This window comes from Chlamydotis macqueenii, chromosome 3 (assembly GCF_036417535.1).
Source record: "Chlamydotis macqueenii isolate bChlMac1 chromosome 3, bChlMac1.mat, whole genome shotgun sequence".
Classification (NCBI taxonomy): Eukaryota; Metazoa; Chordata; class Aves; order Otidiformes; family Otididae; genus Chlamydotis; species Chlamydotis macqueenii.
Genome location: NC_141558.1, coordinates 87994881 through 88011079, shown reverse-complemented (window position 1 = coordinate 88011079; position 16199 = coordinate 87994881). Strand labels below are relative to the sequence as shown.

Here is a 16199-nt window from a genome sequence, read left to right as displayed (position 1 = left end):
TACATCTTTTATTATGCTTTGCCAGTCTGAGGATACAGATAAATCTCCTAATTAATAGATGACTTTTCATTTAAAGTAGTACTATCTCTTCTCTTGCCAAAGTTTCTCTTGCCTCTTCCCTCTGAGCATTTCACCAGTGCATTAACATTCTTATTACCTATCATATCAAGCACATGATGCTCTCAGGCTGATCCCTCTCAAGTCTGACACCAGCAGAAACTAAGGGCAGCCTGGATGCTTAGCAGCGTGTGAAAGCAGAGTCCAGTAGTCTGAGGTGATTCATTGCAGTGTTTTTTATGTTTTTGAAGTATTCTTAAAAGCAAACAAAGAAGAAAAATCCCTTAATTTCCAAGTATAGGGTTTCTTAAGATAGTTTGTCAGTCTTGGGGACCAGTTTGAGGACTATGTATGCGTGCTTTCAGTAGAGGATGATGAGCAATTATAAGGAAGTTATTGAATATTTCCGTAGTCAACACTAACTCAGTTTGAACACCTGGAATTTCATTACTGAGTCTCCAGTCCTTGTTGGATATGATTTGACCACAACAGTTCCCATTTATCGCAGTTGTTCTGGCTCCTTCATGCTTCCATTACTGCCAGCAAAGTAGAATTGTTACAGCTCTATGTTGTGGAAGGACTAATGGGGCCACTACTGTAAATGGAGAAAATTATCATGTTGCTGCTTTGATGTCCAGCCTGTGCTGTAAGAAGGACAAAAGCAATATAAACAGTGCTGTGAACATTAACAGTACCCAGATATTGTGAGAGACTTCTGCACGATGATCAATGAATAACCAGTGACATTGAGCTGTTGCAGCACCCTGGTGAGTAGAAAGCTACAACTGACTCGACAGAAGCTGGACTATTTGAAGCATACTTCTCTTTGATGGAGTGCCAAAGCACATGATATTTTAGAGGGGAAAGAATCTGTAGAGCTTTTATATGTGGAAAAATTCGTCAAAGGTGATGTGACAGTGGAGCAACTGCTCCTTGATTTATTTTTGTACTGGTACAACTCCCATGCAGGTGCAATGCAGAGGAAGTGCCTCAGGCTGCTGCAGTTGTTTTCAAGGCAGAAGTGGAACTGATCCATTAGCATACGAGCCTGCTGTCAACAGGGACTTGAGCAAGACTTTCATTCTGTTAAACTGGGAAGAGACTCTTCAGTCAGTGTAGCAGCCTAAAAAATACTGAAGACCGACAGCCAGTTGTAGTATAGCATCTCCTTGTCACACTGTCCAGCTTTCACTGCACATTAGTTATCTTCTTGTTTGTGGTTTTTACTAGTACAGCTATTGACTAGAAGACAACTCTGCCTGGTACAGTTGTGCCACTGAAGACACACTTACGTAGATTTTTCGCTTTTGAGTAGAATTTTTTTTCAACGCCAAAATACTCAGATATTTGCATCCATCTAAAAATGCTTTTTTAGTCTATGATACCATTATCCCTGTCCTGGTGAAACAGACAGGAGATACAGGCCGAATCACAAACAGCATGACCAGATACAGTATTTCTGAATGTTCAGTAAATTTAGGTACTTCCTCTCTGGAGACTGCTTAGTGCCTTTCCTCATAACATGGATTTCAAATATGTAAATAAAATTATGAGTGTTCATATGAGTCTATGAGTGAAATAGGAGGAACCAACATTGCCCTTTGGCTAGTGGGCAGTAACATGAACTTTTTCTTGCAACTTGTCAAAAAACATAAAAATTGAATGAGACTTCAAGTGAAATAACCCAGAAGAAAGAGGAATGCTCTAATAGATTGAGTCTCTTTCTGCTACTGTGTACTCGGACCAGCAGGAGTTAAAAGCTCTCTGTGAGGATTTGGTAGTCTAACACCACTCTGACATTTGGTACTGATGCTTTGAGTCCCTTTAGTCTAAGACTTTTTTAGGAGGAGGCACATTTTGAATTTCTTCTCTGACTATAGCTGTAAGAATATCACAATATTGGCATGTTACATGTTATAATCTTTAAAAGATTGCTGCATTTCTGCATATTTTTAGAGCAAAAACACTTGCCAGCATGTTGGTCCATCACTGTGTGGTGACGTTAATTTTAGCATTGAAACATTCTGTAAGTGCTTTTGGCATATAGAGCTGGATATCCAAGTTCATTGTATTTCTTGATTATATTGAATTCTGTGGATATAGGCATTTTTTTTTCTTCCCAAACTTACTTGTGGAGATTTGTGTAGTAATTCAAGAGCCATTCAGGAACTGATAAAAGCTGTTCTGACAATTGAATAAGGAAAAGCCAAATTATTAAAGCAACCGACTAACACATCTTTCTTTTTTTTCCTACCAAGCACAGTAAGAGTATGACCTTGTGACCATTTTTCATCTCAATATCAAAGTTTACAATACCGTTGTTATACACAATAATAACTGTAACATTTTTACATTGCTTAGTTATCTCCCTCCCTTTAAATTGGTGAGTGTTGAGAGACAGATGAGACACAGATTTCTTGCTCATCAGCTCATACAGGGGCCTTCTGAGGCTGTGGGCCATCTCCCTTCTGATCTAAACCGTGCTGAATTTTTTCTGCTTGACTGCTTCGCCTGCTAGATGTCAAGTGGCAGATGCAGGAGAAGGCCAGTATGCCTCGCAGCATTTTTCACGCTAACTGGTGATTTTTCAAGCCTTACCTGAAACTGTGTTCAGATTTGTCCTATATTTTCTACTTGAACAAGCTGAGCTGCATGCCAGATTTTCTCCCAAAGCACCATAGTGGCATGGAGGGAGTCGGGTTGTGTGCTCTGTGCATCAAGTGAGCTGTTAGCTACCGTTTTGTCAAGACCAAGCTGTTTTCAAAATAAAATAGTCTGTCTGCTGTTATCTGCAGAGCAAGACAAAGGTCAACCCTTCCGCTCAGGCTGCCTGGATGAATTAAGCTGTGCACCCTGGCACATCTCAGCTGTAAACGTGTGGGGTTGCTGAGCATAGTTCTGCCCTGGCTTCTGCATCATGCTCTCTTCTTGATGCTGCACAGAGCAGGAGTGTTAACTTACTGAGGCCATCGGAGTCCTTTGCGTGGCTTCCAGGCACAGTCCCTCCTCCGGTGGGCAGCTGGGGCCAGGCTGCGTCATGGTGGCGAGTTCCTTGAGGGCTGTATCAGACAAAAGAAAAGCAAGGATTTGGGTTTACCTATTTCTGATGCCCTCTGTGTCCAGTGACCCTCCTTCCTTCCCTCTTCCTCTGAGTCTCATTGTGACATCTTGCCTGATGTGCAAAACATATTTTTACAGCACAGGGACTCCAGTAGTTTGTGGTTGTAGCTCTGACATACAGAGCTGCTTTTAATGGGAAATTCAACTTTGTAATTCAGATTTTAAAATCTTTGTGTTCTCATCCATCTCTCAGCAGCCTACCTCCCCAACCACCCCTAACAAGCCAGTAGTGCCACTGGAGTGGGCATCTGGAGTGGTACCAAAACCTGACCCTACAGTCATTAACAAGCACATACGGAAGCTGGTGGATGTAAGTATTTCGAAGAATGTATTGGTTGAAGAGAACAATAACTTTGACTTTGTCATCACTGTAATTAATTTCAAGCTTCTCAAGAGATTGTTTTGGTTGGGATGAATTTCAGACATCTGCTAACAAATTTGAGCTTTTACTGATACTTTCAGAAATATTTATTTTATTCCTGCAGTCAGCAATGGGATTAGAAAGCAGGTTTCTGGATGCAAAGGAGCAGACTTTCAGGAACATCCAAAGCCTGACTGCTGTTCAGTAGGTTTGACGAGCAAGTATAAATTGAAAGGGCAAAGTTGAGTTTTTGCATCTCCAGCCACCCAGTTTATGTCTGGAAACAAAAATACTCAGAAACAAGGACTCATGTATTACTAGATCCAGAGAAGATTTCCAGAAATCCTGTTTCTGGTTTTGAACTTGCTGTCATTTGACTGTTCAGAGCATACTACATATGGTAAAGATAGCACTGTCTTGGTATCACTTTAAGAATGTGAGCATGAGGTCATAAAGAATTACAGCTGGGATCTTCCAGCTTCAGTTTGGAAAGTGATAGGTTGGGTGATGCAAACAAAACCAGACACTACCAGGTTTGTTTGGAGACTGGGCACTGTTGTGTTGGTGTGTAAGGGACTTTCAGTGATGTGAGTGGCATGCAGAGGAACTGGGAATGTGTTGTAGATAATGAAGCAAGATTTCCTTCTGCTTTTTACAGAAAAACTAACTCTGGGAGGAACTATTAAATTCTGACCTCCTTTGTGTTGCAGGTCATTAATTGGGGTTATGTTGTTAAGATAACTTAAACAAAGCCTTCAGTTCTTTCACTCAGACTTCAAATATTTCTTGTGGTTTACTTTGTGTACATGCTCTTTTTTAACAAAGTTTCATTTTTCTCTTAATGTGGGATGCCAGAACTGCACATACTGTTCCTGTATTGCTTTTGTCAGTGCCATATGTGTTGATAAAAATCACTCCACATCCAAAACTCTCTTTGATAGCTTGTTTACATAGGAAGTCTGTCGCAATTGCTTAATCTTTTCAGAATGTGCTGAGTGGGGGGTTGTTCTTGTTTCTGTGGATGGGGGAGATGCAGTCTCCCATTCCACAATTTTGGCCTGGTTCGGGATGTGTGATCTTGAATTTGACAGGATTAAAACATGGTTTGGGGCTGTTACGGATAAAGCTTACCAAGAGGCCCACACCACTCTGTAACAACTTTGTGTTACCAGTCTTTGTCATTTATTAGCTGCTTTGAGTTGTGCTTTAAAGCGTTGGAGTTTTTTTTATTACTAAAAGTTTTGAATACTGCTTGGGTTTGTGGATTGATTCCTTCTTGACAATGTATTTTTGAGATCTGCCAGTCATTGGTTACAGATCATTTGAGAGATGCTTAGAAATTGGCTTCATTACGTTCTTGTTAAAATAAGGACAATGCAAACACCTTTCAGAGGTCTCAGTATGTTCAAGTCATGTCTTTGTCAACCAAACCTTAATCTAATGGGACAGTTTGTGCTTCAGTATGTGTCTTTCAGATAGTCATGTTGACTTTGCACACATATTTTTCCCATCAGCGTCACATGTAGCTTTAACGCCCCTTACACATCTCTGCAACGAGTAAGACAGAATACAGTAATTCCTTAGCAGCTAAGGAGGGCTTCCATCGCTTCATGTGATCTTTTAAATTTGATCCCATGTCTGTTTTTACTTAGTGGTGACTGGGGTGGGCTGATGGGAGGGAGTTGTTGTTAGATACAAAGTGCTCATGATCTGGATGTCAAAGTATTAGTGAACAAATCAGACTGAAACAGCACTGTAGCAGAGCAGAGGTGACCAGCTAAAAGAGAATTGAAGCCAAAAACATCTGAAATACACATGGGAAAGCTGCTGTTGGGTTGGTTTTGTTTTGGTTTTTGGTTTTTTTTTTTGTGATTAAAAAGCATACTTGCTGCAGCAAAGGGAATATGCCACATGGGGCAGAATTTTAGTGACATTTCTCAGAAAGAAGAAAAATAGAGCAAGAATAATTATGTCTGAAGAGGTGTGGAGGACTATCACTAGATAAATATTGAAGTCAACTTTTCTTTGAAAATTAGCTATTTTTTCCCCTACAGTCCAATAAGTATGCATATTGAAGTACCAAGTAGGAATAAAAGGAATATAACAGGAATAAAACATCTGATTAGTAATCATTAATTTACAAGTAATTATAAGGTTCAAGAGCTGGTACAGATTCAGGATAGGCTGGATATTAAGACAATAATTTCCTTTTTTTTTTCCTCCAGTCTGTCTTTAGGAACTATGACCATGATCATGATGGCTATATTTCTCAGGAAGACTTTGAAAGTATAGCTGCCAACTTCCCCTTTTTGGACTCTTTCTGTGTACTGGACAAAGACCAGTAAGTTGGAGGTTTCTGGTTTATGAAAAACAAATTCTGAAGAAACAATGTCTCCCAAGCTCCTTGTGTCTGCCATCTTGCTTAATGAACTGAAGATCACTGAAGGCTGATTTCTGTTCTCATTTAACTTCTTGTGCTGTAGTCGATTCTATAAGACAACCTAGGCTGGAGTCCTGCTTTACCTGGTACTTTTAAGATCATTTATGGGATAGCCTGATAAGGTGTTCCTGCTGGGACTGAGTCAAAAACCCTACAGTACCATCTAATTAGAGTGGAGATCCTGTACCCAGACCAAGCATCAGACTGGTGGAACAAATAAGTTGTGTATGGGACAGGACACAATGAGTGTACGAGTGAGAAATAAGTGTATGTAGCAGAGAGAAGGTAACAAATATTCTAGGAGGCATATATATATTTCCTAGCCAGTTGAGCTTGATAATCCTCTCTGGCTGTCAAGGCTGGTGGTCAGCCAGAGGCATAACGGCTTGGTCTGTGTAAGCAGCAAGTCAAGGTCCTTCACATAGTGGCCTGCTGGTTTGTGCTCTGGTATCACGAACAGGTGAGAAGCCAAGGTCCATGCTCTAAGTTCATTGTTTGCTGTTTAATGAAGGATAAGAACCACAAAGCCTCTAAGGGTTTTTTCTGCCAGGACGGGCTGGTGCAGCTCTTTCGAAGAATGTGCTTTGTGTGCTGTGCACTTTTTGCAACCAGAAAATCTTGAGTTCTTCATTAGTGTGAGCAGTGACAGATCCACTCTACTTTTTCTTTCCCTGACAGAGATGGTCTTATAAGCAAAGAAGAAATGATGGCTTACTTTCTGAGAGCTAAATCACAGTTCCAGTGTAAAATGGGCCCCGGGTTTATTCACAACTTTCAGGAGATGACCTATCTTAAACCAACTTTCTGTGAGCACTGTGCAGGATTTGTAAGTATGTTTTTAATAATAGTATAAACTCAAGCACAACTTTTTACCCTTTAATGTAGACAAGGTGAAACTGGCTCCACATATTGATAAAGTCTCTCGGCCAAATACCTCATTACATTTAGAAGCAGAAAATGTTTACTCATGTTATAGCTGTGCTATCCAGTTTTGGTTTAGCGGTTCTTGAATACTGGCATTTGTAAGAATTACTGTTGCAGGGCAAAAATAAAATTATGTTAGCTAAAGGATATTAGAGACTATATGAATGGCTTTACTTGGTTTGTCTAAAATTCTTTAATTTGGCTTGATTTCCCATGTAAACAAGCTCAAGGGAAAATGAGTTTCTGGAACAGAGGATGTAGATGAAGCAAAAGCCATTCTTTCTCAGGAAATTGCACATGGCAACATAGCTGTGTTCATAATTCTCTGAATGGCCATAATAGCCTTAATCCTTTGTCTATTGAATTAACAGATCTTCTAATTTGGTCAAGAAATCAAAAGTACTTCCAGCAGTTCTATGCAATAAGAATTTTTAAAATTCATTTGTTGGGTTTTTTAATTTGTTTTTTCTCTCAGCTGTAACTTACCAGATGCCACTTACTAGAGTGCTCTGTACATAGCTGGGAAATGATTGGCTCTGTGAACTTTTGTGTTGCTTGTAAACCTCCTCCAACTTCCACTTCAAACCAACTTTATGACTATGATTTAAAAGTTACATTAGTGTACACACTCTGCTGAAATAAAATGTCCATATTGAGACAGCTTAAGCAATAAAGGCAGAGGCCCATGTCCTCCATTTACGTGTGGCCCCCGTAACAGGGTGTAAACTCAGACTACGGTCCCTGCTCTCCAGCACAAATCTGCCTCTGCTGTTAGCGGCAAAATCTCCAGCTTATACTACATGGACTTTTCCACTAAGTCAAATGTATTTGTGGTTGAAAGGAGCAATAACAGCACTGCTAGATGCAAAAGCATGCCTCCTTTCAGGCCAGCTCTGGTGTTCCTGCTCTTGCCTGTGCTCCCATCTTCCGCTCGCTTCTTTTGCGACACATCAGTCTTGTTCAGATGCTCGTGGTCTCTATCACAACTGCTGATCAAGGTCATGAGGAAGAAGGAATTCCACCTATTTCCACTAGAAATGCAAAAGCCTCGGAGGTGGCATGGTCAGTGCAGATTCAGGGGTGTGCTCTTGACCTCTTGAGCTAACAGCGCCAGCAGACTGATGTGGCAGGGGCGGTCACTGCCCTGAGCCTATTGTTTCAGGCTGCCTGCAGACTTGGGAAGACGTCGCTGTGTTCGTGACACTCGGTTCATGTTTGGAAGGCTTCCATAGCAAAGCAAGGCCGGAGGACTGCCCTGCAATGTCCTCTCCATCAGATATTTTTTCTTCTGCATCAATTTGCTAATTGGCCATTGTTGGATTTTTCATGTCTCCCTGATTACATCCAGTGCAGGAAAACAAATGAGTAAGGGGTTATACAGGAAATGGAAATAAGGTCATTTTTCCTGTCAACTCGCTGAAGTCATTGGCATTGTCCTGTGGATGAGTTGGGCTGATAGGACAGGAACCAACTACAAAATCTGCTGCGTATTTGTTCTGTGTTTCAGTGCTGCTCATCCATGGTTGGAAACCTAATTTCAAACTGATGCACTGATTAACAGTCAAAATAATGTGCACTGACAGTGCAGGAGGATGAATTAACATGGCAGTGCAGTGCACACGGTATCCAATAAAATATCTGTTATTAAAATGATACAATCTTTAAAGGTCAAGCTAAAACCTAATGCCATTAAGTAGCGTGAAATTGATATGCCCATGGCCGGCCGCAGTTCCGTCCCACAGCTTGAGTTGCACCGCGTGGCAGGGTAGGTGACCAACCATCCTGCTGAGCTTTCTAATACAAATTTGCACAGATCCTCTTACCTTGGAGCTGGCTCAGGCTGGCTTTGCAGCAAAGCTGTATCAGGGGATTCAAAGCTTGAGGTCAGAATTCATGGCACGGCACTTCAGCTAAGCTTTGCTGCTGTGTGTAACCATGACAGTGATGCCAAATTTGAGTAGGAGGAAGGTACAGAGCTAAGAAGGTGAGGAGAAAGCTCTTCAGTGGGAACAGTTCAGAGCTAAATTTAAAGAAACTACAGTCTATGTTTCTAATGGTGATCCTGGCAAAGTGGCCTGGGAAAAATCACGTGAAGCTGAGCAGCAACAGCTTCCTAATGCTGCTGCTCTTCCAAGAGGGGGCTGGGGGGTCTCTGCTGTCACTGCCTGACCACAGCAACTGCATTTCATTGTGCATATATATAGCATTAGCAGGAAAAGAGCAAGCAGCAGGCTTTCTATGGACCCTTCTTCCACTGTTGTCCCTTCTGTTGTTTTATGCACCTTTCTTCCACCCTGTGTAATCTATTTTGCTTTCTCCAAGCCCCCATTTTTCCTTGCAAATTCTTTTTTGCAGTGTATGGGATTCCCCCGCCCCCATAATCTTCCTATTCTGTTTATTTCACTCTCTCCTTTGCATTTTGAATGTTCTCCAGCTCTTCCTTTTGAACATTTCCTTAATGACCATGTTCATCCCCTGCACACTGTGCACGTTCTTATAAATACGGTGAGGAGCCACATGCAGTTTCGACTGCCTGGATGTGCTCACTCTGCCTAATAATGTTTTGAATGAGATCAGGATAAATAAACACTGCAGTCCCTGATCTTTTTCCGTTAATGCTAGGTCTAGAAAAAGCTGCCCCTTCCTCTCTCAGCCTCTCAGAATGAAAAAGCTTGTTTTTATAATGTCATGGCTGTAGATAGAGCGCTTCTGAGTGTATAGGTAACGATTTGCTAGGGGATTTGCCTACTTCCAAGCAATTCTGCTCATATTGCGGTGAAAGCTTCCTGAAAGTGGGACCGCACACACTGCCTTCTGAAAGTTTAGTATTTGGTTGTTACGTTCGTCAACAAGGATGGCTTCTGAGAGGAGGCAAAGCTGGAATTTAGTGGCTTTTCTGCCTGTTTCAATCTTCAAACTTTTTAATGCTTTTAATGGAAAAGGTCAAGTGGACAAATCCAATTTCTATGGCTGGTTGTGCTGGGGACCAGTATGGGAACCAAGAACCTGATTTTTATCCCCAGTGGTGTTTTCTTTTGCTGTGTTTGAATGGCGTGGGCCATGCATGTATGTGGAGGATGGATGTACACTGGAAATTCCCTTGCAGATAATGTTAAGTGAGCCTAAAAGCAGAACGTGCTCAAGTTTCAGTAAACTTGATATAATGGCAATTTTTCACCCGTTCTGGAAGCAAATGTCATCTGTGTCTCTCCTTCTCTAATAACCCCACTGTAAGTAGTAAAAATAAGGGGGAAGCCACACAAATCTTATCACAATTAGAGGGGGAGGTCTGCCTAACAGGAAGGGTGTTAAGAGCAGTTGTATCCTGTTTGTGATTTTGTAGCCATTGGTACTTCCTCATTGTGACCTTGTTTTCCTTCCAGCTTTCTTTTCTGATTCCTTGACGTTCTTTTGTCTTTCTTTGCAGCTCTGGGGTATAATCAAACAAGGCTACAAATGCAAAGGTAAATAAATATTGCATTAATTTTTCAAGCTATAGATAGCTTGAAGTACATCAACTGTATTTTTTACTAGAATGACATCTGTTCGTCCAAATTTTGCTTATATACTTGGTACTGTCCATGGACAGTGACTGCTGGTATGCTATGAAGTCTCACTTGCCCCCCCTTAGGTGCCATAGCACCCAGTAGGAACACACAAGTTCTGTAAGCTGAAGGTCCAAAGCAGCCTCTGACTCCATGAGGTGTCACTTTCTATCAGCAAAGACATTGCATCTTGGAAAACCAAGTGTCCTCATCCTAACACCAGGACATCCTGAAATAAATCTCCTGAGACTTAGGGTCAGGAACAGGTCTGCTGGCAATGCTGTCTGTCATGTGCATCTGCATACCTGTAGTGAAGCCTCACTCCAATAGTCACTGAGCTAGAAATAGAGAAATATTTAATTCCTAGACTGCCCAGCAGATCTTATTGCAAGATCTTCAGCAGACATTCAACTTAACAAAAATTCTAGAGCTCTTACAGCCCTCTCTGTTGTCTTCATAAAAATGTTGAATTTCTTATACAGTACTTGCACCATATTGAGCCGGTCAGGCCAGGAATGACATTGTGGTGGTCCCCATTGGCTCTGAAGTCCTAGACCTATTTATTTCTCAAGCAGCTGAGCTCTGGCTGAAGGGCACTGTTGATTTTCATAGATGTAGTTGTATCTCCATTATTCATATGGCAACGTTCGTGCTGGGGCTTCATAGTTGTATTTATATGCACTCTTTTCCCTTAGTCTTACACTGGCTCGCAGAGAAGGGCGAAGAATTGGGAGGATTGTTTTTTAGGATACACTGCATACCTGTCTCCCTTTCCACCTGTGAACATCTCTTCCTCAGAGAGGGGTGGGAAAAAAATGTCCGTGGCTAAATCAGGATATGTAATTCAGCTATTCATGATTACAGCCATCTGAGCAGCTATGAAAGAGCTAATTGCAGTCTGCATTTTTACTGGTAGGATGAGGGAAGGAAGATAGGGTTTTGTCACAGCAGCCCTGTAAACTCAACTTGAGATCTGAAAGCTGAACTCTGTCCTGCATCATTGCTTGTAACAGTGGCCCGGTGGAGAAAGAGCAAAAGTGGTTCTGTTAAATCAAAATTATAGGCAATGGAGCATGAGAGTAAGAGAGCAGAGCTGCTCACTCAGATCTTAAAGTGGCAAAAAAGTGTAATTAGTGCCTGCCCTTTGTTGCAGCAGCTACCATCTGCCCCATATGCTGGCATCACTGGAGCGCTGCACCCGTTATGGATGATTTCTGCCTCTGAGCACAGAGCTGTCATCTTCTGTTTTGAATCTTTGACACTGAGCTAGCAGAGGGGGGAAAGGAGGGAGTACGTCCGTTCAGGCCTGCTGTTTATCCCAGCACTGTGGATAATGAGATAAAGCTAGACTGTGTGGTCTATAAGTGATAGAAGAGAGATCTTTATTGTATTGCGGGGCGGGGGGGGGGGGGGGTGGGGCCGGGCGGGTATTACCTTTAGGGCAGGAAAAAAAACACAGCTGGGCAGGTACTTCTGTATTAGTTGTATGAACAAGGTGATGGGAGAAACCGGAACTCCCACCCATCGCGCTAGAGCTGCTGCCCTGAGCAGAATGGTTCTTTTAGTAGAGCTATAAACACAGCACTTGGGCAACGGCTCACCTAGAACAAAATCTTAGCTCATGGGACAGCAACAGAGAAACAAGGGAGATAAAAATTTTCAAACAAGGGCAAGAGACACACAGAAGCAAGACCCTGTGTTTGGGGCACACATCCTCCACCCTTTGGCCCTTTCTTGCAGATAAGATCTGTACTCAGTCACGCTTCAGAGAAAGGTACCTAGTGACGAGTGTATCTGCAGTGAGATGCAAAGCTCAGCAGACGCTTGGTGTGCGGACACTCAGCCAGTTTCATCCAGGTAGAAGATACTTGTCCACAGAGCTTACTCTCTGCTGAAGTTGCTTGCTAAGCTACTTAGACAAGTTTTAACCTACAGTGGTCAAACTGACCTCCAGCTGTCCTTCCAGAGGCTCGGAGTATGGATGCTCCAGTGTCTTCTGACAAAGTGTGTTTACTATAATGGGCCCTGCTGGGTCAAGCAAAAAAAAAAAACAAAACCAAAACCAAAACTTTTTGGAGACTTGTAGTAGAGCAGAAGCTTTATGCATGGCATACACAGGATCATACCAGTAATTCCAGGTCTCTTCCTTGAGACTAACTTCTGATGAAAATATAATCCCCCTCTTCCCTTCTGCTGCCAGATTTCTATTAATGACTGCCATGGAAATGATCCGGTTTTTGTAATGCCCTTCACACCAAATGATCTAATTCTGCAACTCCATTCACACTTTCTGTCCAAGTATTTGTTCCTTCGAAGTCCCTCCTGGTATCTGTCTGCTAGTAGCCCTGAGAGATTACCAGATAGTGGTGGCTTTCCATTTGGTGCCTTGACAATTGCTTTCTTTACAGATTGTGGTGCCAACTGTCATAAGCAATGCAGAGACCTGCTTGTCCTGGCGTGCAGGAAATTTTCCAGAGGAACCTCTGTAGGCAGCAACCATGGCTCTCTGCCTAGCAGTCCCTCTCTGCCTCCAGGTGAGACCACTTTTGTTCCTATTTTAAACCGTTTCTGGAATCCTCTCTAACAGTCAGTGTCCTTGCTGCCATTTTTCCTTTTGCTTTCAACGCACAGAGCAGGACATGTACTTTCCACTGCACTGTGGCTTCTGTTCAGTGCTTGGATTACAGTGTCTCTTTTTGCAGTGGTGGCCTTGATCTCCTGCCTGAGGCTCCCTATGCTCTATACTGGCACCCCTATCCCAGCTGAAAAGAAACAAAATTATAATTAGGCAAATTGTACTTCTTATAAGCCACTTAGGGATAGAGGCTGGGAGGCATAGCGCACAATTCTAGCTCTGCCTTATCCCCTGAGCGTAGAGATGGAGCGAGAAGGAAATGTGCACACAGAAGGCCAGGACCAGTTTCCAAGCAGCATATGGATACTGCTGATTATACCACTGCTTCATGTAGGGGGCTACATGAAGGGGAATAAAGAGCAACCTCCTTCAGAGCTTTCTGCTGCTAACTGACACTGCTGCCTTCTCTTCCGCATGCCCTAGTGCTGCCTGTGTAAAGCACCTCTGTAAACCATCATGCAATTATATATAACAGCATATAAAGACCTGGTCCTGAAAGTGATTTAACTACTAAAAGACTTGCATAAACATTCCAGAATAGCCAACTTTTTTTTTTCTGAACCTTTAAGTCCCCCTTTCCTCTCTCTCACATCCCAGGCCTAAGATATCTTTTTTGAAAGATCTCAAAGTGGAATATTCAAAATAAACAATTCAACCTTCTCTTTCAGTCCAAGATGAAGTATTTGAATTTCCCAGTGTTGCTGCAGAACACCAGGACCTCGATGGCAGAGCTATCACCCTCGTCACTGGCTCTTCGCGGAAAATTTCGGTGCGGCTGCAGAGGGCGACCACCAGCCAAGCAACGCAGACAGAACCACTGTGGCATGAGCCAGGCTGGAATGATTCAGGTTCCCATACTTTCCCCAAAATGAAGTCCAAGTTCCATGGCAAAGCTGGGAAGAACAAAGGCTTTGCAAAATGGGAGAACGAAAAGCCCAACATGCAGGCTGATACAGAGCTGGAAGCCGAGGCCCCACAACACATACAGGATCACAACGGAATAGAAACCCTCCCAGAAAGACAAGAATCTGAGGTGAGTTGCAGAAGAAGCTAGGACAGTTTAAAATCTGCTGGAATCTGAGGTCACGTAAGGTTATTTTATGAATGTCAGGAGACTTTTTCATTCAAATTTGCTATTGCTTCTTGCACAAGAATGCCAAATCCTCCATAGGTACCTATTTTCTACACTGCAGAGTGCTTTTACCGTAACACTGTAACTAGAGTTTTGGCTTTTGCTTTCAGTTTGTGCTTTTAGCAGTTGAGCAGTTTTATTTTTGAAAGTCATTAAAATAGTCGAGTGGACATCTGACCAAATTCTGTGCTGTTATACCCTTGCAATGGACAGTTCAGGGCTCCACGTTAGATTCACAAGGACTAGCGCTCCGATAAATATCTGAGTCCAGGCTAGAGCAGGATATGGGTCTGATTTCTGCTGCAGTCACCCATAAAATTTATATTTCCAAAGCCTCATGCTTTTATCGATCATCTTTGCTAGCGTGTAAGTGCTTGTTTTCTTTTGGCTACAGGATAGCTGATTGCTCACCTTGAAGCACAGAAAAATGAAGATGACAACTGTAACACAGCAAGCGTTGATGGACTATCACAGACCACATTTGGCCATGAGATGTTTTCCTGTCCCTTGTGCTTTTAAATGCAACCATTGCCCTGTTTTCTTAGCTGAAAGGTGTTATAAAGCACTATTTATTTTCTCATGAGTAAGCCATTTGGATGAAGAGTGCACAGACACAGCAGAACAGATCTCTGCGCTCAGTGTTTTCTCTTGTGTGACTTTTGTGGAAACTTCCTCCACATGCCAGTGAGGATATATTTGGCCTCCTTTAAATATAGTGCATCATTTTGGTATGTCTGCCAGCGACAACAATGGTGGGGACAGAAGCCAAGCATCTAAGTTTGTTCGATAACACTCCTTTTCCAGAGACTCGTAATGATCTTTTAAGAAAAGGAACAGGTGTGTATGTTGATTAAATCTCAAACAAAAACCTTTCACAAAGTCCTCTGTGCTGAAATTCTTTGCACACTTTGGGTTTTGAGTTTTGGTCATGTTTACATTACTACAGTGAGGGTATTGCTGTTCAGTACAGTGATACCAGTTCCCAGGCAGGATCCTTCAAATAGGCAGCACGTGGCTGAGACTGAAGGAATTCCAAGACACTGTGCATATGTCTGGTTACACCGTAATGGAGAGGGGTCCTCTCTGCCAGCATTGATTATGGTAAAATTAGCATGTAATAAACACCTTAGTTGTAAGTGTGTGTTTATGTATGTGGGTGTGATATGTTTTTCTTTCTTGTTATGACTAACTGTACTAAAGAGCAATCTGCAAATTACATTAGCAGTTTGCTAATGTAGGATCTAGCACCTGAATCTGTAATGGCCTGAGAAGCAGGTTTGAAGTGGCATTTCTCAGAAGCATTAGGTTACTTTAGAAGCACAGCCCTAATCTGGAAAAAAAGAGAAAAACATGAAACAAAACAAAACAAAACAGCACAAAACTGAAACCTGAAAGGTGTGTTCTGAAGTGGCATATATGCATTATTCTTCTTCCCTCCATCTCCCCACAAAAATAGTGTGTGTAAAAGCAACACAATTATAAGATTTCCTACGAAATTCAAGTTATTGCACCCTTCACCAACTTATGAGCCCTCAAGATCAGAGAGTACTTTCATAGATTTCCCTAACCAAACCTGACAGATGTACTCCTGGTAATTTGACTGTAAACTGCGCTGCGACTACATGATGCCTGCTCCAGTTTGCATCTTGAATCCTGCAGGTTTCCTTTGTTTTCCAACTAATGATGGTAAATCTGGGAATGAAATTAAAAAGAAAAAAAAAAAAAAAAGACAGAGAACATGTTCTTACTGTTTTAAATTCAGATTAAACTCGGAGAAATAAGCACTGCAGGGAAGACCAGTTTCCAAGCTAGGATGAGAGCCAGGAGCACCCTTCACTCTTTCTGCTGCACGCAAAGAACAGGCATTAGTGCAAATACAGTCTTTATTTCCTGTGGTGGGTCAGGTGATAGGTCACAACAGGCTGACCACACAGCTACCGTTACAGTGCATGGCTTGCACACAATGAAAATTTTGTGGTAGGGAA

General features: G+C 42.1%; 1 protein-coding gene across 1 annotated transcript in view; it reads left to right on the top strand.

The window, feature by feature from the left end:
* RASGRP3 (RAS guanyl releasing protein 3) overlaps window positions 1–15365 on the top strand; it is a 67415-nt gene extending 52050 nt beyond the window's left edge. The window contains exons 11-17 of the mRNA XM_086745181.1: window positions 3371–3487; window positions 5764–5879; window positions 6657–6804; window positions 10330–10366; window positions 12856–12981; window positions 13751–14115; window positions 14609–15365. Coding sequence (XP_086601307.1) covers window positions 3371–3487; window positions 5764–5879; window positions 6657–6804; window positions 10330–10366; window positions 12856–12981; window positions 13751–14115; window positions 14609–14617 — 918 coding nt within the window. The 3' untranslated portion in view covers window positions 14618–15365. The remainder of the gene's footprint in view (window positions 1–3370; window positions 3488–5763; window positions 5880–6656; window positions 6805–10329; window positions 10367–12855; window positions 12982–13750; window positions 14116–14608) is intronic.
* The last annotated feature ends 834 nt before the right edge of the window (window positions 15366–16199 follow it).